The sequence below is a fragment of the Anopheles coluzzii genome, chromosome 3 (genome assembly GCF_943734685.1).
Source record: "Anopheles coluzzii chromosome 3, AcolN3, whole genome shotgun sequence".
Lineage (NCBI taxonomy): Eukaryota > Metazoa > Arthropoda > Insecta > Diptera > Culicidae > Anopheles > Anopheles coluzzii.
The window spans coordinates 48,390,811-48,412,865 of NC_064671.1; the positions used below are offsets into that span (position 1 = coordinate 48,390,811).

General features: G+C 44.4%; 1 protein-coding gene across 1 annotated transcript in view; it reads right to left on the reverse strand.

Moving 5' to 3' along the window:
• Positions 1–1,280: 1,280 nt before the first annotated feature.
• Positions 1,281–22,055, reverse strand: part of LOC120954915 (homeobox protein 5) — a 50,931-nt gene continuing 30,156 nt past the window's right edge. Inside the window, exons 6-8 of the mRNA XM_040375234.2 lie at positions 21,917–22,024; positions 21,257–21,784; positions 1,281–3,120 (exon numbers count right to left, since the gene is read on the reverse strand). Of these exons, the coding sequence (XP_040231168.2) occupies positions 2,854–3,120; positions 21,257–21,784; positions 21,917–22,024 (903 nt within the window). The 3' untranslated portion in view covers positions 1,281–2,853. The remainder of the gene's footprint in view (positions 3,121–21,256; positions 21,785–21,916; positions 22,025–22,055) is intronic.

Genomic DNA, 22,055 nt, shown 5'->3' on the forward strand with positions numbered 1-22,055 from the left:
TTAGTTGCTTTCATTTTCTATTTTTCTACCAATTTTGATTTTTTTCCAGGAGGGGCATATATTTGTATGTGTAATAATTTTGTACAATAGATAATGAGTTTTATTTTAGTAGATGCTATTTAACTTACGTTTTATTTAATAATTAAGCTTAAACTAAAAAAATATCGAAAGAAAATTTTGATTACATCATTTTCATCCCACTTAGTTAATTGTCTTCCTTTCCTTTTCTATACTTTCATGTTTCGAAATAAGAATATTAAGCTTCTACTAAACAATAAATATGTGATGAGTTTACTGTTAATTTAAGTGATGGTCGATAACTTTTATCTGATCGAATAATATACTATATATGGATATGTTTTAAGCCGGTGGATAATTTTCTCCACTGATCAAGGTCCATAAATTTCTTATTAGATATATTCCATTTTATTAGAAAATACAAGTGTAGGTAATTTGACAAATTTGGCACCTTTTTGTTGTGTGGTACCTATTCCCAAACCAAGTATATACCGTACACAATTGTTGTGCATAGATAAGAAGAAATTGCTCATTTTTTATAATAGTCAAATTAGTACCATCAAACATCAAACAACATAAAAAAATTAAAATTATCATTACTTTTTATACGAAAATAAGGACATAATAATTTCACGTGCAAATTGAACCGTTGCGTATAAACGATGTTCACAAAGCCAATCTGCTATTGCACCGAATACCGAATCAAACCGTCAATTCAAACGTGAAACATTTCAACAGTACGAATGTGGTTTTTTGTTCAATTTTCATTATTTTGTCCAATTACACTGTGTGCAGCCCGTAGTGGACCGTCTGCGTGAAGTTTCTGAAGGGATGGACTTAATTTCAAACGAACGTTATGGAAAGTTTATTTTTGCTTTGCACTTTGCTTAATGCTTATACAATAGAAGGAACCACCCATTTTGAAGGAACTGTCAAAAAATTCTCATAGTATTTTATTTAAATTTATGTTTAAACATCTCCTTGGTGTAAACGACATACGTGATTGTAATGTTCACGCATTGTCATATATCTTATGTTTACCTTTAGGACCCTTACGAGAACCAATATTCAACCGACCGTATTTAATCGACGACCAATAATGTAATCCATTTAATTACCTTGTCTCCATAGCCATTAACTTACTTTAGCAGAACAGCATACAAACAATGCATGAAATAGGAAAGATAAATTTCTCATAGTTAACAACACCCCACAGTGCACGCTGTGATGAATATGTCCATTGAAATGAGATACAACAAACGTTTAACTCGTTATTAATTTATTTCATTGTAATGTCTTTATTTTTTACACACATTCCGTTAGCATTCACCACCACATCCAGATGTGTTGGTTTCTGCCGGAAACGCGTTTGTATAACATTAACATTTTGTATGTTTTGTCTTTAAATACTGATATTGCTATCGTTAACATTTTAAATAATGTAACCGCTAACGTGTACGCTATCCATACGCCTTTGTTCTGCTCTCCCCTCCTGGGAGAAGATGGGATGAAATCTTACCCTTATCAGTAGGGATAGCAACATGCAATGAAATCAATTGCCGGTGAAATCAATATCGTTAAGCTGCGTCACGTGTGTTTGTGTGTGTGTCAATAGGAATAGCTGCCTAGTTGCACTCGGTGTAGTGGAATTTCGCAGAACATACAGGGTGTGCGCGCGATGGCGCGTATTGAGAGAGTTTAGTGCGCAACAATAACATACAACACAATTCTTTGTAACGTTTTCACACTTTTAGAGGGGCTATTTGGAAGATTTCTTGTTCGTAAAACGATTATCATCTCCTCGGACAGTGGGAAGAGATCTGAAAATAGCGCTGTCTTTTATATGTTGTTCGTTTGCTTCTTCAACCTACTCCTCCTGCTCGTGCTATTAAACCAAGTTACAAAAGCTGTACGTTTGACTAATGCAACAAGCTGCGTTACGAGCTACAGTCCATAAACTAACTGAATAAATAACGACAAATTAACAACATTGAGTCGCGCCGCACTGTGTGTTTCGTACCGTTCTTGCCTACTGTAGTAATCTTATCTAACTTTGCCTGGGCTCATATTAATTAGTTACACATTGCACCTAGCGACAGACCATGGATAGGCCTCACTTAACTAACGATCATTTCGTACGCCATTGTTTTCCACCTAAAGGATGAGTGTTTCCTATTTTCGTTTCTCGTTGTGTGAGTTTATGTTTGTTACGTTCTACCTTACTTGTGTACGATAGAGACCCGATTATTTGATTCTAGTAGTATGAAAGACAAAAATTCGCACTGCAGTTTTATTGTTTTCTTTGGTAGAAGAATACACCAAACCATTGTTAATTACTGAGTCGTCGGTGTTCTAGAGTGAATGCATAATCGATCCATGGAACAAACAGTGCTTGATATTATATTTCACTGACAGGGATCGTCTTTAACTCGCTAGCAAAAATTCGAAAGGAAACACTCTTCCACTCACTGTGGGAAAACAGAACACGCCTTTCCTAATTCTCATCGCTCCCTGGCATAAAGATGCTACGATTCAGCTGCCCCGAGCAGCTATGCAACACAGTAGCCCTCCCAGAAAGAGGATTGTCTTTTAGAGCTATTTCATTAGTGTTAAAAGATAATGCAACTTAAACGTTAGTATTGTACATGTCCCGGCTTGTCGAATGGAAAATAAGCGGCCTGCACGCGGTGCCTTGTTCTAAGTAAGTACGTTCCAAAAAACAAAACAAATCAAACAGCAAAAAAAAATGGATGGAAAACCCCGAATCGAGTGGCGCGTTATCCACGGAGCCACACGACAGCGCCAACCAAATTCCAGCCAACCACGAGCGCTCGATTAACCAATCGAACCGTCATTGCTCGGTGGCCGATTGGTGGGAGTTGTGTCGCCTTTGCTGCTACCGCTGCCACTACTGTTCGTGCGGGCCGGCGGCATTGAAGTGGGCACACTGCACAGTGCGCACGGACAGGGACCACCCAATTTTTTGGCCAACATGGAGCGTAGCTTCAGCGCCGGGCCCAGCTTCATGCCGAGTGAGTTTGTCAGGTGTTCCTCCGTTAGCAGCGGCAATCCCGCACCGTCGATGCTCTGGTCACGAAAGTTCTGCAAAAACATAAGGGGAAAGAGAAAACAAAACACAACATTAGTCATCGGTTCGACAGATTCCCGACCCGAATGTGGCCCGTGTATCGTATTGCAGAGGTCACGGGCTCGAAACTGTCGCAGATTGTATCGTGTAAATCGTGGCATATCAACTACACACTACATGGACTTCTTGTAACAGTATATTACCAAGTGTTTTCGACCCGGTAGCTGACCCATATTTGCGTTGGTATTTTGAAGCTTTTTTGTGTTTATAGGCAGTGTGTTATAGTGGTGTTTGCTGCTTTGGTACAAACTACAAACAGCTGCGAATTGCTGCGCCACATGCAACGGTTCGCGGGGCACCCTCGCCGACAGACAGACCGACGTAACGGAAGGGTGCTAGACCAACCGTCAGTCCTTCGGTTGCCGCTGCAGGGAAGAACTGCAACAAAACACAGAAACCAACAATCCTAATGATAGCGTTTCTGCTCAAATTGTGCTTCCTACCACCACCAGCACCACCAGTTTGCTCTACCATAGCGTGTATGTGGCAATAAAAAAAAACACACACACACACATAAAACGGTCACAAATGGTACACAACAAAATCAGGGCAAGTTGCTGTTGTTGTTGATGATGCATAAGCAAATGCACCGACCACCACCGACCAATTGAGCAGTTTTTTTTTTTGCTGGCGTTTCTTTCCTTATTTCTCTCCATGTTCTTGCCCTCTTGGGGCGAGCTTTTCGGAGGAAACGGACAGACATGCCGGGCAGGATACGACATCGGTGCCCGTTAGCTTACTATCCTGGCAATACGAGAGCATGGAAGCATGGAAGCTGGCCATGTGAAGATTATGCAGAAATGCAGTGCCCCCTTCTAATCGAGAATGATCCCGCAATGCCGGAGATTTGCTGCCGCACAAACGACCCAACCCTGACAAACGATTCAAACAACAAAAAAAGGTAGGCAGAATAAAACCGTAGGCACGCGCCTTCAGGCTGCCGACGTCACGATCCTACCATTATTATGCTTTTGTAATAACAGACCGCCATAGCCTGAAACTGCTGCACGAGCTTCCTGACTGGCGCGAAGGGGGCCTGGCCTGGTGGAATGGGTGGGTTCTAACGTCAAGGGATGTGATTTATAATTTTGTAATGGTTTTTTGATTAAATGATGGAACTATTTGGATGTTTGCACAAGAAACGATCTCGTTTGGTTTTCATTTTACAAGCGATGAAATGAACTTGAAAAGTAGTATAAAATATGGTACAAATATAAACAAACTACGCAGACAGAATATCATACATCGAGGTCCATACAGTGCCGTCAAAATACGCACATGCTTCTTTTTTTTTTGTCTAATCTAGGCAGATGGCATGGGTGGCTCGTGTTCCGGTGCAATGCACGGATGCACTTTCTGCATGTTGTGCTCGTGCTGGTATTTAACGCTACGAACGCCTCAAGCGTTCAATGAGCGATTGAACCGAGGGGCATGGCAATCGCTGGTAAAAGGGGAAAGGAGCGTTCAGCATAAAAAAGATTATGGCACGTTGCCGGCCGGCGCCCAGTAACTACCGAAGCATCATCTTTAATCATTACCATCATCAGTTTGCAGTGGTTCGCACTGCGGTGCAGTGTTTGCTATTAAGCGGGGTGCAACTCTTTTCTTATGGCCCCTAGTCATGAGATTTGCACAATTGTCTGCCTAACGTTTAGTGCCGTTCGTAAAATGTATGCTTTTGAATGGGAAATTGTTATCGAAACGACTCACAGCAGCAATTTTGTTGTTTGACGTTCAACAAATAGTAAATTTTCTAGCTTTATTGAGTAGCAGGCTCAGGCTTATTTCGAGACACTTTAAATGACTTTAAAACTATTGTAACTTCTGTTAAAGATTAATTTTAAGCTTCATTCGAAACTCTTACTCAGCAGCTTTTTCGATTAAACAATATTTTTGAATGTTACGGTAATCGAATGCACATTTTTTAAATGTTTAATACAAAATATCCTATCCGGAATATCATGGATTATTATTGCTTTGTATACTGTGTGATGTTTCCTCAACTAATTGTTAAATTCTAATACAGTCTTTCCCCGAGTTACGCGAATAATGCGTTCCGGAGACATTCGCGTAACTCGGATTTTCGCGTAAGTCGAATATCACGTTTTACAGTAAAAATATACTTTCTTTATCATGATTTTTTATTGAATTTAGTTCATTTATGTAATTTATCACTTATTTGATTCAATTGGTGTGGAGAATTCAGTTATTTCTGACTTATTAGTGAATTAAAATTTTTAAATATTGCTAATTATTTTTCATTTGACAATTGATGGAGAAAATTGTACTGATTTGACATCTGAACTGTCAAAAATAAAAAATTCGCGTAACTCGAATTCGCGTAACTCGAGTGTCGCGTAACTCGGGGAAAGACTGTACACTCTTTGCTTAAAACAAGTAGCCTCAAATCTCCTGAACTATGACACAATTTTATAACACACCACATTCGTTCATAAATTCCACCTTAAATGTCGTCTTTCATGCCATTGCACAAAATCTAAACTAAACTTGTAAGCCTATAATTAATAAAAACATAGTTGCTATGCTATGCAATGTCTGTGCGTGTGGATAGACAAGTCGTCAAGGTCCTTCCAGAACGCGTTATTCAGATTAGATGACTTACAAATTCCTAACCAAACGAATCAAGGCGGAAACGTGTCAACTATGACGAATGAACCATTTGGCCCGAACCGAACCACCGACATGCACAAACCTCCCACCCAACAGGCAGGTGATTGCCGTGGCAAGCGCTCTCCCACCTGCAATTGATTATAGCTCGTGTGCGAGTTGTCTCACCGAATGGCAATGGGTTTCAGTTGCAGGCGCTTGCACCTCAAAACCGATGCCCGGTAATTAGCGCATTCACCCTTTAGTCACTCCGGGCTTTTCGCTTGAGCTTGTGCGAAGGGCTAAACGGTTGGCTTCTCCGACGGCACTTCACCACCACCGCCACTCCCTCGGGGGAAGCCACGTTCGGTGTAGGAAGGAATCAATCTTTCCACCAAACCGGGAAGAGGGAACAGCCGTTTCGGGCAGCAATGGGATCGAAATGTTAGCTATTCCGGCTGCTCCTTTTGCTCGGCTGACTTCGGCCGGTCGTTTCGATTTACTGCACACGGGGGAGTAAGTGTGCCCGCGCATTATCTGTATGCACATTAAGAAAATCCACTGAAGGAGCAAGAAGGAAACGAGTGCGCGTGTGCAAGTACGAACGCGAGTGCGGCGCGCGTGTGCGCTCGCACACACACGCCGACAACGGCAATTATGGTGCGGGTAGCATGCGCGTGCACTCGTGTACTGCATCGATGCACCAGATGCACCAGAAGGCTTCAGCCACCGAGCGCCACCGCTCATTGAGAATGAGTGATTGCTGCAGCCGAGTACCGTTCGCTAAGCTACCTGCCTGGCCTGGTGTCTTGGAGGGTTTTTTTTTGCCTGGGGGCACCTGATACCTAGGACTAGGATTGTGGTTCCGCCGTGCTCCGGAAAGAGACGCCCCATAAAAAATGGCCTTCTTCAACCGGCTCAATCAACCAGCTGGAAACAGATCAGCGAAACAGGGAAGGGCTAAGCGAGCAAGAAGCAGAGAGCCTATCCCTCACCCACATCTTTGGAGGCGCATAATTTCAGCGAAAAACAACTTCCACCAACTCTCAGCGCGATGGCCCGCAATCGACAAGGGAGCTTGGCGTAAAACCACACTCAAACCCTGCTGACCAGGAGTCGGGCTGCGGCCCTGCAAAAACCGACAATTTGTGCAATTGAATGCTTACGGATTTACTCAATGAACTGAGCGCGCGCGCGCGCCCGTTTACCATCAAGCGCCAGCGTACTTTCGTTCATAAATCTTATCGAAGTCCGGACCCTTGATGGGCTACTGGCATCAGGATAGGTGGGCTGCTGCTGCTGCAAATTGCTATGCTCTGGTCCCATATTGTGGTGCCGATGGTGTTGGCCAACATATAAACAACGGTTTCTCTCCTGTGCGTGGCTTGCGGGTGGTTTTGGAAAGCCCGGCAGGGATAAGTTGCTGAGATGCAGATTCTAAAGATTAACGGCAGCCTTTAACTTCTAGCGATCAAGTCCTTCCGTTGGCCTGACCGTCAGCCATTCAATTATCTTAATAATCATATTCAATCCAATTCAGAGTTTGTCTTGATGAAAGAAACGATCTTTTATGGGTTCCTTTTGAAATCATAGCTTGTTCTTTATGTTTGCAACAATTTTGTAAAATCCTTTAATCTTGTCTAGCACATAAACCTAACTTCTTCAGTACCGGTCGCAGGCAATGAACTTTGACCATATATTAATTAATCATTTGTCTGCGTAAGCTATACAGAGAGTTTGCTTTGAGCGTGGCCATAGTCGTAGTCTAAAGCCTGGTGCAAAAAGGTATCTGAGCAGTACCATTGAGAACATTTCCATCGCTTGCATAGGAGCAATCAGGATTTTGATAGAGATCCCTTTCTTTTAGCTTCAATCATCTCTTCGTATACAGCACTTAATCACCACTACCAGCAATATCTGGGCTCGCTCCTTAGTTAGTTACAATTTTGCCGCAAAATCATTCATTCTCCTTTTGTAGGTAGCAATAACGTTTTCGCTATAAAAAGCAATAAATCAATGCGGTTGTTATAAGGTTGCGTCTTAGTATGGGGCTCCCTGTGTGCCTTTCTCTTCTTTTCGTGCGTGCGCGCACCATCGATGGGAATCAGATCCATCACCGGAGATATTAAATCATGTTCTATCTCTTTAATACATTTTAAAGATTAAAATCTGATCGCAGGCGAAAAAGAATAACGTAAGATCAAATTTTCCTGTTTCAAGAGTCGTGGAGTGAAGAACGTGACAAAGTCATAAGCTATTAGTCGGTACATAATTCTGTTATGAAAAAAACACTATGCGTATCACGCTAAAACACTGTAAAAGTGTTGAAATTTGTGGAATTAATCGAACCCATATCGAACAACATTGTACGAAAGTGTAACACGATACAAGCCAGAGCGGTGATAGGGAGCCGAGAGGAGGAAACTTGTGCTACAACTTACTCAACAATGTTACTGTATGTTCCCGAATAGCGATCGTTTGATCCGCTTTACCACCAACGAAACGCTCCATTAACCGCCCAACTTCTGTCCAACCTCCCAGTGGAGGTGAGAGCTGTGAAGGAAATTATTATGATTAAAACCTGTGCCATATACACATAAAAGATTATGCCCTGCTCGAATGCTGTGAAGTGCTGCTGTGGCACCTTTGATGGAAGCTTGCAAGGATCATTCGATCGTGCGTTGGTTTGCGGTGTGCAGTGGAAGATTAGTAGCTCGAGCAAGAGGCTATCCCAATGGAGATTAAGACCAACATGAACGCAAAGGAGTAAATCGATCCCTTTTAGAGGTTTTATAAAAATAACATTACCTCCCCCCGTTAAGCACAAAGAGACAATTTTCAACGTTTCTGCCGGCCAACAAACCAGATTTTCTAAAAACCACACTAACTCACACCAGAAGCACCAGGATTGCATTCGGTGCAAAGTGCAATATATTTGCCTGCTCTCCAATCAAGCCGATCATCCCGCTTCGACTGCCCCCGTCCTTCCCGTCGTTAAGCCTCAGTACCTGCGGAGGTATTCGTACACTTTGTTTCACTGCAGACTTCCATCGGCGAGCGAATGGTACCAGCTAATAAAGGAAGAACGCGAGAACAAAGCTGCTCACGGCGCAACCGGCAAACAGCAGAAGATTGCACGCTCGAGGGCACATTTTAATTCTGCCCGGCACATATACGCAGGCACACATGCACCAAGTGACCGGTGTGTTGCTGGAGGTCGTAAAAGGTTAGGATCGAACGTCTAAATTGGTCGTAATCGAGATGTTTGTTGCGATTTGCTTTGGAGTGAAGTAGATTTTTTTATTTCTTTTTTTGCAAAGAGGGTTTGAGGATGAAAATTTAATGTTTAAAATATTAATAACAAGTTGTGGACTTTTCTTGACTAGACATTAAATGTAATAACATAAGATACATTATTGATGAAAAACACTCGCTTTTTTAAGGTTCATATAAACAATATAAAAGAATACACATTTGTTGTAGAGTTAAATGCGCAATGAAAACTCCATGCAGTTCGAATCATTGCAGTTCTTCTATCCATGTATCTAATACGTCCAAGATTATCACACTACTGCTCTACTGGAAGGACACTTTGCCTTTCATGGCTTACAAAATTTACCAAATGTACAAACAAACACACAAAACACTCTTAAATACAACTACAGTAGAACGCGTAAAAGGTGTAAAACCAGCATGATATCGATATCACAGCACCGTCTCGGTGGCACAGCAGACACCATTTCGAGCTGCTGCTGCTGCTGCTCAGGAAGCATAATGCTGCAGTAATTCATCGGAAATTACAATCACCAGAGCGCATCCCACTGCACCGACGCGATGCATCTAACTCACTCGCGCATGTGGCCCCCCACTCGCGCATGCTGCACCGGGCGGCAGCGAATCCCCGATCGTGCGGGAGACAGCAGTCTACACCGACGAAGCAGCTCGAAAAGCGTTGCGTGCGCAAAGCGGCCGTGTTCGAGGCAACGAAAAGCGACGATTGCATCGGCCCCACAAACGACGATAGAGGTGCAGCACGGGCGAAATAATTGATCCCCGCGGCTACTTGAATAAAATATTTGCTACACATTTGCCGTTCGCTTCGCATCGCCTTCGTTTGCAGCAGCAGGAGCATCATCAGCAGCGGCAGCAGCAACATCATCAGCCACCCCAGTTAGCCTCCCGGGTCCTGACCTCGAAGACCCCTGGCAAAGCTACGGTGGTTTCGGGATTCCTGGAATATCTGCCAGCACAGCATCCCGACGAACAAAGCCCATACAAAATAAAGACCACTGGATAGCCGTGCTTGATTAGATCCTTTTTTCTTCCCTGGCTCGGGCTCCGTTCTGACATGCCTCTAGCCACCTAACCGAACCCGTTGTGAAACGACATCGATTGAGAAGGGGGCGGGAGGGGGGAGATGCTGCCGAGCCCTTTTTTGTGGCGGGGCAGGTCTGGCGAGACCTTTGGCCCGGGGCATATCATGGCCGAACCAGTCGTCTTGGTCAGCGTCGTCGTCGTCGTCGCCGTCGTCGCCACTGCCATCATCAAGACCGTCACCCTCGTCAGGCCCCTTACACAGCAGCAGAACCCGACAAAGAATCGATAGAATTTTTAATGAACGTACCTCAAAAAGCGAATCCCGTGATTCTCCAAGATTGACGATCGACCTTGCAACAATCGGGGATCCTGGAATCCAACAAACATCATCGCATACAGGTAAGGGCAAAAAAAAGCGCACTCATAACCCGATCGCACAGAACACGGTATCCGCTTGTCGTAAAACATCCTTTTCATACAATTAACCCAAACGTTGGCGCTCGGTCGTAAACGATAGAAAAACGACCGCGTTTGGGAGTTTAATTTTGCTCGGTTTTGTTGGAAACATAAAAATCCTTCGCTTAATTCTCTGAAGTCCTTCCCTTGCCCTATGTTAAACTTTACTGAGTTTTGTGGAATCATAAAAATCCTTCGCCGTATTCTCTGAAGTCCTTCCTTGCCCTATGTCTGGCATCACGAAATAAAACCAAATCTTACAAAAAAAAAACCCCCTCACTGCACACTGCCAGTAGACTCACACCCAATCAAACAAAAGTCCAGAAGACTGGAATAATTTTATGCTAATAATATGTTACGAATGCTGCTCGGCGTTGTGGTGCCCGGAGGACATTCGTAAAATTCGAACTCATTCCCGAAGAACGCCACAACGAGAGAAAGACGCAACGGCACAATCGCTACGGAAAGCTTCATCCAAACTTTGCCCGAATGGTGCTCCCCCAATCTCATTGCGACTGACGAACTGGAGCACCTTTTACTTTCGAGACAGAGGTCGCTGCAGTTGTGTGTTGTGTTCATCCCCTTTTTTGTTTCTTTCCCTTCAATACCCATGCCCAATAAAATGAGAAAGTTAATCACAATCGACTCGGCAGCGAACGTTATCGATGCGTAATGGAGAACAGATTTGTGCAAGCTCTAATATTGAACGATCTTGTGAACTGTGCATGTGCGATCTTCACTGGTGCCGCGATTTGGTCGCATTACTTCAGCATCGAATTTCAGCACAGCTGCTTAAGCTCTTAATTAGCTGCAGCGAAATGGAGTGCCTCTCTGCTAAGAGTGCGTGCGTCAGACAATTCCTTTCCTTTCCTTGCAAAACACCACGCACAAATGAAACAGAAATACACCAAAGGAAGAAAGGATACAAATAAGCAGTTATGAAGCTTAGCTCCGCAATGATTGCATTTGCGATTGCGCGGCTTCAGAGACGGTCCCCTTTCCTTTTTTTCTTATTTTGCTGCGCCTTGTTGCTCGATTCCCTTCGTGCGCGTTTGTCCCACGGGGCGGCGGCCGGGCGACGGTCGGGTGAATTAAGATTTGCTTGTTTTGTGCATCGTTGCTGTTCGCAGCGTTCGCACTCTGTTCTGTTTCGCTACCTTTCGCTGCTTAATTAAGGTGAGAGTAAAACACTTGTTAACCTGTCGAAACGCATTTCGGTAATTAACTTCTCGTTCGCAGATGATGGAAAAGAATTAACAGTTAGTTCGACATTCTGCCGCAGGAAAATTTGATTTTCGCAGCAAGGCGCCCATGCCGTTCCTTTTGGAAGATTGCTCAAAAGTAAAACTTGAAACAATACAAAAACCAGGCTAATGCGGATGACTTGATCAGACACGCATTTTAAATTCCACATATTTGCTCAACGATTATGTCACAAATTTGTCAACGATCGTATGTCTGTATGGCATGGCGTTTCCAAAACAATGTCTGTCACAAGCTTATCATTCTAAAATTGCTTTAATTCGTTAAAATATAACCAAACCATTATATATTCAACAATATACAAATGTAAGAGTAAGATGTTATCATACTTCAGATACAATCGCTTTCAATAGCTCAATCTTGCTCACTGGCTCGGTAGCATTTTGCTCCACAAAGGTCAGCAGCTAGCGCCAACAACGATGCTGCGCAGCTACAATTACCTCTACCGACCAGCAGCAGCCTTAATACGATATCCGCGAAGAATGCATCGCGCAATCGCTTCTAATAGGCACGGAAAATACCACAGTAGTATCGCAGCAATTCGATCGCATCTGATGAAAGAAAAGCGGTTCTATGAAAAAGAGCAACACAAGACGGAACTGCACCAAAAGGGGATGGGTCGTGTCATGCGGTGAAGCTGACTGTACGCAGTAGCGCCTTAAGAAAAATGAGCAGCGTACTTAACCTAAGACTAGTTTCCGCTGCGCGTTTCAGTGCCGTCCCCTTCACGCCCATGGGCCGACCGATTGGTGTTGGTGGGCAAACCAGAACTGCATCTGCCAACCTAGGGCGATGTAACCTTTTTTTTTGTGTGTGCATTTTTTTGTGTTTGCCTTGTCAAGACATCCGTTCCGTTCGCTTTTAACCGTCGGTGCGCATATCGGCCGAACATCTAGCGAGCAGTGATTGCAAGAAGTGCAAAGATGCACGGTTTCACTTCAGACACGTCAAAAGCAACAAAACCCCAGCAGCTAGTCGGTCTTTGTAAGCAGCTTTAGAAATGTAATGAATCTGTTATGCGCAGCTACTCCAGCGCAATCTATAGCAAGCAAATAAACCTCAAACGAACCAAGTACGCCAATTGTCGATAGCGGGAAGTACAACGAAAGTACGAAGATGAAGGGGTAGAATTTGTAAGCAAAAAATGAAATATGAAAGATCACTTATCACTTATTGCTTTTATAACTATAACAAAGTTAAATTGAAACGGAAATTATCATTTCTATCTATCCGTTTAAATAATAATAATATATAAGTTTAACTGCTTTCCTACTGATAAAATTATTTGAACATATTTCAGACTATAGAATTGTATACGAATAATACGAATGATCAAACTTGCAACAATTTTAGTTGAATGTTCAACTGCTTACACTCAATTGCTTTTGTTGACTCTTTTGTTAACTACTTTTGACAAACAACTAGAAACTAAACAAATTGTGTATCTTTCGTTCATTTTAACAACACAAATCTTAATATAGTTCTAAACAAAACAAAATATTAAACAAACGTCAACCGATTCACATTGTCTTTGCCGAAGGGAGCAATGCACTTAAAACCAACCATTGCCGTGTAAACCAATAATAGGTCATAGAATCCACAGCGTGAAATATGAACGCGACATTTACACGAGCAAACATCTTTGGCAGCATCCCCCACTCCCCCTCCGGCGGCATGACATAAATTCCCTCCATTGCAACGGTCCGCACTAGAAGCTGATGGCCACCTGACGTAGTTGAAATAACATTCCCAGAGACGGGAACGGTTTTCCCACCAGCATTCCGGCGATTTCTCCAAAATCACAGAACAGATGTTCGGGAACCGTACTGTTTCTATTTTGTTCCCCTTTTTACCCACTCATGCCCTCGTGTGCATGCTTCAGCTAGTTTCAGTGAAGATGCTTTGTTTTTATATTGCCCTCTACCGCGCCTCAATTGCTCAAAATTTACCACGATTCACACACACACACACGAGCGCGCGCCCGCTCACACAAACAAACACATGCACACCTGTAATCGCAGCCAGATCAGAAGTCTCTTGATGGATCATCGATGATGCTGGCCACTTAAACGGCTTCGCAAAGGCTTAGCCTCATCTCGGGCGCTCGGGAGTGCTTATGAAAATCCCCCCTCCTCCCACCACCTCCCGATCACGATCAGATCCAGCTGGCGCAGCACCGAAAGGGAGTCGGAAGGGAATTGCCCATTTCATATTTCACATCATCCGTACCGTTCTAATTTCCCCAATAACCACTGCACTGCCCCACTACGCTCTCCGCAAATGTCCGCCAGTCTATTAGCTTTACGGAAGGAATCACACCATTTCGTACTGTCGACCTTTGTGCGACGAGCCCACACAGTGAAAGACCTCTCGGACGATGAGACCTTTCGTTCTCGGTGTTCCCGCGCCCGGCTATGATCGCGGCGTTGCGTAACGAATCCAATTAATGAGAACTAATCCGTTGCCGGTGGTCACGTTCTGGTAGACCACCGCGAATCATCGGCCCTCCGGATCGAGAATCCGTAGATGGTGAATTAATAACAGGAAATGTTTTGTCTATTTATGTGTTACCCTGCTGCGCCTTGGGTGCGTTTTTGGGGCAATGTAAAGCTTCCGAAAGCACACAATGTTTATTGGAAGTTACACATATGAATCTCACGCGCAGGACACATACGGTCAGGCAGCTGCAAATAGGCAAACCATATGACCGGAAGGGCGTAGACGCACTTAGTTTAGGAGTCCAAATTGGTTCCAGCTTCCCTTTACAATGTCCACACACTGGTTGATTGTAATCTGTGGTATTTCCGATCCCAGATCGAGAACGATCGTGATTGTCGATCGACCAAGAGAACCTGTAGCCCAGCACCTGTGCGGTTATTAGTAAGAGAGTTCCTCTAGGTCAGAGGCTACAGTTGGAAACCTGTTCTTGCATCACGGTGTGTAGAATTTATTTCAAGACCTACTGAATAATTCATCGACGTTGGAGTTATTTTGGACCCGAAGACGACACATAACCGGTCGCACACACGTCTCCCTCGATATCATTCCACCTTTTCCCCCTTGGCTTCAAAGTTCTTGATTTGGCAAGTTCAAAACTACGGCTACGCCTTTCATGCATAATGGATGAGGCGCGTTGCGTTACGCGTCGCAAAAAAAACCCCTCGCTCAAAGATCATAGGTTAATATCGCAGAGCAACAAATAGGTGTAATCCTGGTGAGCTCCCATGGATAGTTCTAATTGTGACGCTAACGCATCAAGTCCTCTGGTTTACCATGGGTTCGTTAAGCGACGAACCTGGCCACAATGTTCTCAAGGGAAACTGGAGGATTAGTAAGCTAGAGCTTGATTAGTTTTTATGTATTCATGTTTAAGAACTGTGCAGCCACCATTTCGAGCATGCTTAAGTGAGCTGAATTAATTGCAAAATCGGACCCGGGCTGATATGCCCAAGCTAATTAGATTACATTACCAGGTCATAGGACGCGCTCTCGCGTAAATATACCTCTTTCGTGGAATGACGCAATGTAGAAGGTTCCAATTTGATTGCATTGTATCTGAATGTGTGCTGAAAAAACCGAACCATTTCTCAACCATCGGGATTACGTAGAATATAACAGTGACGTTCCACTCATCCACTTCTTCTACCAGCCACCATTGCATGGTTGCCGGCCTTGGTTGCTAATTTCAACTAACTGTTGATCCCAATCATGGTTCACGACTATTTTTGCCACCGATGTCGCCCGTTCAATATATTCAAAACCTCCGATTGTGCCGGGGCCAACTCGGCGAATTCGGCCATCCAGCTGAGTATTATAAGAGACGCGCAGGGGCGCAACAGCAAAAACAACAGCAACAAAAATACCCATCGAAACAAACAACGTTCGCATATCACCCGATCGACCACGCGGGGTCTAACCGGCCACAACCCAAACGGGTTAACAATAAATAGCGAAAAAGGTTAGCATTTGCATAAAACTGTTTCTAAAATCCCCGAGAAACAAAACAAAAATAACACGGTCAGCGTCCACGGCGAAGATCCACTGCCCGAGAAGTAGGAAAGGCCACCGGTGGTCACAACCGGTGTTTTTATCTTTTGTGAATGAGTCGCCCGCATAAAGCAGGGTATATGTATATGTATGTATGCGGTAGAATCACGGCGAGGAGATGTTTTTTTTTTTTTTTTTTTTAATTTGGCAGCAATCCAGTTCGAAATGGATTTAGCTGCTTTGGAAGGCCAGCTAAAGATAGTTTTGCCGTACGTTAGTTACCGTCTCGATCGGTGATGACTTTACGTGCCTAATTTGTCCCGGGCTCTCGATGTCACGTTGCTGAGCAGGTTGTTGCCACGAGAGCATTGTCAACTAATGTCCGCGAGGTCGCTTACAGGAAAAGGCGTCCTGGCCACATAGAACAGGAATGCAACGATACTAGTTCGAGCACGGAGGCGGCCGCCTGAGACGGGCCAGTGCAGTGCGGCCGGGGCGCAATGTCAACGGTAAAACGGGATCATGCTCCGTGTATGGCGATGGCTTCCCCACACGCAGCGCATGATGAAGATCATGATGTTGATGTTGATGCTGATGCTGATGATGATGATCATCCCGAGCACAATGAACGAATAAAAAATCGTCTCTGATACACTAACACAGACCCGCTGGAACTAGACGAAGCAACGTGCACGCCAAACCGCGACAGAATGCCACGGTGTGTGGTGCAAAGTCGTTGAAAACCGGGCAAGGCTCTGAAAACGAGATCAAAGTTCTCGTTCCACCCAGGTTCACCCCGGGCCCCATGCGAACGTTGGGGTGCACCAGTGTCTATCCTTGAACTGCCGCTGCACCAACTTCCCGTTCTTCGTTTCTACCACCCCCAGAGCAACCCCCTACCTACTGCTGTACACGGCCCCGTTCGACCGAGTGATCTAGCGGAGCTTTCAAAAGCGACGAACCCGGACGGAACTTGTTCTTCTTTGGTTTGTGTTTCACTCTTGCTGCCCTAGCCGTCGCGCGACGCTATAAGAGGCTGGAGCAGGTTCAGCTCGACCCGGCCAGCCTGCTGCTGCTGTTGCCCGGGGTCTCCCGATCAACGATGTGGCCATAGTTCGAGACGGGATCAATGACATCTATCGTGACATCGAGATCTGGTGGATCTTGTTCTTGCCCTATTCCGTACCCTGTGTCGCGCTAGGTCTCTTCGGGGCTGTCCCTCTCGCCTGCTCAGCGCAAGAAATGAGATTGTTTTTCCACTCCACTTTTTGTCCACATTCGCATCCAGACACGCAAGCCGTACAGCATCAGCCTTTAGTTAAGCCGTTCAAAATCACATCGATCTAATTCTCCACCCCGCATCGAATCATGCGACGATCGCCGGAATGTATCGCTTTCCGCTGTTTAACCTTTTAGCCCGAGATCCACCCGAATCGGGCCGTTGGGACAGAGGAAGGAAAAGGCAGAAAAAATGCCACATTTGTCCAAAAACTTTGGGTGAAAGTGTAGGGTCAGTATCGTATCGCTGTGGTTAAAAGGTTGTTAAGCTTTTTTATACATACAATAAACTATGAGCGATTAAGATTTTATTGAAAATTTATCAATTGCATGCCATATTTAGGATACTTAATTTTTGATTGCGAGAAGCATGAAACAAAAGTATTATTCATTTGCAAATTTAATTCTAAATTGCCCAGATAATAGCTAAGTTGAACATTTTTTTTAATTTAAAATCTATTGTAATATTTCACACAGCCGAACCCTTTCACTAAATAGCACGCTAAAGTCGGTTTCGCGTTCGCTTGCAAAACCCATGTCACAAGCGCAAGGGATTTGTGTTCACGCTCACGCGATAATTACGATTGACAGTTTGAGCTAGGGCTCAGGCATATACGCGCCAATTTCCCAGTTCGCGCCCCGACCACGATTGCTGTGTGGCGTCTACTGACATTCGTGATCTACACCGCGGCAGGCGGTGAACTGTCCCTTCTTTCCTTCCGGTGCTCACTGCCATCGGAACGGTTTCGTGCAATGCGCCTATCCAGGTGCCAGTTGTAAATCATGTGCAGGCGCTAATCTTCGCCGATTAATCTTCGCGCACTGTCGGTACCAGCGCTGTGCCGAAGGGCCCGCTGAAACCGTTTCAGGCCCTGCTGACAGGATCCAATTTTCCGAGTTCCAAAGTGTCATTTGTTTACTACGGCGCCGTGGCCTTGCTATGTCGTCGTGCACATGCGGAGGAGGACAGCTTGCACGAACGGTAACGAAACAGAACTGGATCGGGCAGCATGCGCCCAGGGAGCGCTTGCGTACGGTTTGCTGCGAAATACACGAAATATGCTGCCGTGTGCGAGCTACCGGTAAACCGGTGGACAACCTGTTGGGAAGGTGGCAACATTCTGGCCGCTGCTGCGTTGCGGGACGGCAGCATACGCGACGCATGCTCCACTATCAGCTGTGTCCCTACACGGGCAGCAGTGGAATGCGTTGCAGCGGGCTCCGATCTAGATGATATCATAATTTTTACCTTACCGGACAGCGATTGGAGGCAGTTTGATACCGAATTGAGGAGCAGCCATCCCCTTCGGTAATGGAAATGGAAGCGGAAAAACGTGCTGAAAAACGTGTACCGCTGCACCACTGTGGCTAACCTGTACCGGATTCAGCGAGAGGAAAGACATAAGGTGAACAGGGTATGGTCAAAGTAACGGCTTCCACTTCCCACGAGCAGGATGTTCGCGCTTAAACACAGACACGCAGCACCATTATTGCAGCCGTCGTGGTTGTGAGCAGTGAACAAGCCGATACTGTCATTGCTGTCATAGTTATTGTTGATTGATAAAATCCTTTAAGCTAATGGTTATGGAAATAGGTATTTATAGCATCCATAATACAGTTGTTTGATGAACAAAGTATTACACTTATGTAATAGCAAATAAAGCTTATTTCACTTGTTGGAAAAACTATGTCATAAACAGTCTAATGAAAATCATCAAAATACACCCCACAATAAACATTCATGTCACTTGACTAAAAAACGATAATACATCATTCGATTGAAACCAGCATTATAGAAAATTGTATCGTTGTTTATATCCACTTCATTACAAACAAGAACAAAATTACAAATTAAGCAGCTGTTCCAAAAGATACAAGTCGGTAATGGAAACGTAAAACGAACCAGGAAAGAAGTGCAATTTTAATCGACAGAATTGAACCCATCGTATGAAGCACGGATCAATGTTGGGCTCATGTACGATTCGATGCTATAACAATTGTAGCTAAATATACGGTCTGCTAGCAGTGCCGTACTTTGCACCGCTGTCAGCACCACTACCCGAGACACTTACACGATCTACTCACTAATAAGCCTCATAAAATTAAATATTCAAACTTCAACCCCAGCTAAGCGAATAATTAACACCGTCAAACCAGTCCTAGCGTATGATTGCATAGATTTTGCGCGCGTACGATAAGAAACTAAATCAATACTCGCCAACCCATGTCATTAAGGTAAATTATCACTTTATAATTTGTAGACCAGTGCCGCTAGTCATTAATTATTTAAATTTTACCTTACCATCATTTAAAATAATAGCATGGCATTTAATTCTAAATAACATGTAAAATGTTGTAGTACCATTTTTGATACATATAAAAAGAAGCGAACGCATCTCTAACTCAATACTTTGATATTTTTTCTTACAGATCGATGTATGAACCTATGTAGATTTATATTTTCCCCCTCTGTTTCCTCTATACAAGGTTTTTTTTTCTATCAAACCATTTGCTCAGTGCAACGTGCATTGGATATCGTGCATGCTCTCCGCACCAGTGCTCAATGATCAATAAACAGTAACGCGTTCGATTTCAGCAGCATGTAATTGGTTAGGCACCTACCCTGTTGCAGTGACCACTAGACCGGCCTAACCTGCGTAGCTCATATGGAAATCTACCCGGCTGGCACCAAACCAGAAGCATTAAAATACAATTTAAATTGAGAGATTAACCGAACAAGAGCCGGGGCAAAGTGGAAAAGTATATTTGTTTTCCTACGTCCTTCACTTCGCTTCCGTGCGTTTCTCACGCACGAGCGTCTCCTGCAGTCTTGGTTTCGTTCGCTCCGGCGAATGTTAATCTTACAAATCGATAATAAATGCGGTACGAATGAGAGTATAATGGTAATAATACTGTTACGATCGTAAAAAGGGTGAAACGCTTTGAGGGTTGCAATCGAAACGAAGGTGCATAAGCGGGCAAAGGAACAGCATTTCAGCTCCTGTCGAATCAACCGACACTAAGCAGATGAAGTTATAAAGTGATGTTAGCCGTTTGTACCATCGACTTACACGATCATGAGGGAGGAAGTAAGAAGGAAAGAGACACAACCGATACAGTCGTACGGGAAGCTGGTGAACGTATAAGTCGATGAACAATTTAACTCGTTAGACTCTCTTTTGATTTTTTTAGTATATTTTACGATATTTAAAACTTTTTTACTCTTTGTAATGCTTTGAACAATTATTGCGATCGTCGAGTTTATTGCGTCATAAGCAACAACGTGTACAGTGTCAACATATATCTACTAATTTGCAAAACATCAGGTATTGATTACCCAACTGAATGGCGCTAAAACGAGTGCAATTGTTGCAGAATCCGTGCATTGAAACGGTGCATCTTTGAATCTGTATGAGAATGAATGAGAATGAGCAACAGCTAAACATCAAACAAAGCTAAATAACAAACCGCTGCATGCCTCTCATTCGTAAACAAGCTGCAGACCGTACATCGAGCAAGGGATTGGCCTAAATCACGAACAATTTCTCAAGATTGCGCATTTGTGTCACGTTTAATTTCTTGTGGCATTAGATCGCGGTTTCCACACCGATAGCAAGTGTCGCAGCAACACCACAATATTCGGCATTTTATGAACGGCTTCCGAATGGTAATAAAAGACTTCAATCGTAGCACAAGCCGGAAAACGTTCGCTGCTTGCTTAGTACAAGGGTATTTTGTAGCTTCGTTTTTTTGTCTTTTACCCTCTACTACAACGATCAGCACAGGCATCGGGCGAGATCTCAAGAACAAGCGTTCAACGTTTTGTGCGGTTGTAGCCAAAAGGTGTCAAGAAACGTCTTAAGCAGCTTTAAATGAGACCCATAAAAATGCCAAATAAACCTGTCGGCGCAAGTCATTCCAAGACAGGTGCGCATCTCGGGATAGGTCGATGCAGTAGAAGAATGTACTAGCGCTGCACCCGGGAACGGGCCTGCCTTATACGGGCTACGCGAGACGATCGGCAAGCCCTTGCCCAGACTTCAATCGTGAGCTAATTGACTAACTAGTTTTATTGCTTCATCGCGACAACCATTCGCTGTTGGTATTGGTGAGCGCGATGAAGATCCCCGTTAGGTCGCGCGATGCAACCGATCGAGAGGTTCGATGACACTGTTCGCTTACCTGTACATACTCGGCGCAGATATCGATGCTGGCAACAAAGTCGCACACGTTGTCCACCGTCCAGGCACTGATTTCTTCCACGCGTGCGTGGCACTTCCGGGTCGATTTGAGATCGAGCGAGTCCGCGGACGGTTGGCTGTTGGTGGAGCTGGGCGCTGGAGATGTTTCCTGATGACGACTAGGGGTTGGCGAGAGCTTTATCCTCTTGCTGCCAGACGGCGTCGTGGCGCTCAGGTCAAGTGGAAAGGTGGACACAAGGGCAGTCGGTTCGGGTGCTCGGGAAGGAGACTTCAGAGGCCCGCTAGTTGCTAGCGAGGGAGACTGCGAGGGGAAGCTGGCCAAATGATGATGGTTAGGGAGTAACCCCGGCAAATACCCCGTACCGAAGGGGGAAGAAAAATGATGACTCCCAAGAGCGGAGGACGGTGGCGGCGACGAGCCACGCGACAGTGAGGACGGTTTCTTCAGACCACCTCCCGTATCCACTTTGAGAATGTTGTGAACTTCCGAATCTTTTGCCGCTCTAGCCTATTTTTAAAAGTTATAAAAAAGAACACAACATATGTGTTAGCACCAATGGCTCCTATCTTGTATGTCTAATGTAACGTTTAATATTGCACGTTTAAGCCTTTACTTGTAACTGCACCCCTTGGTACTTACCAGCGTAACCAACGCTTGCGTGCTGCTCATATCGATCAGCGGTGGAAAGACGGCCGATTGGAATGGAAGACCCGAAAACAGTGACGTCATAATACTTGGATTAGGTACCTAGAGGGAGTAAAATCAACGGTCAAAATTA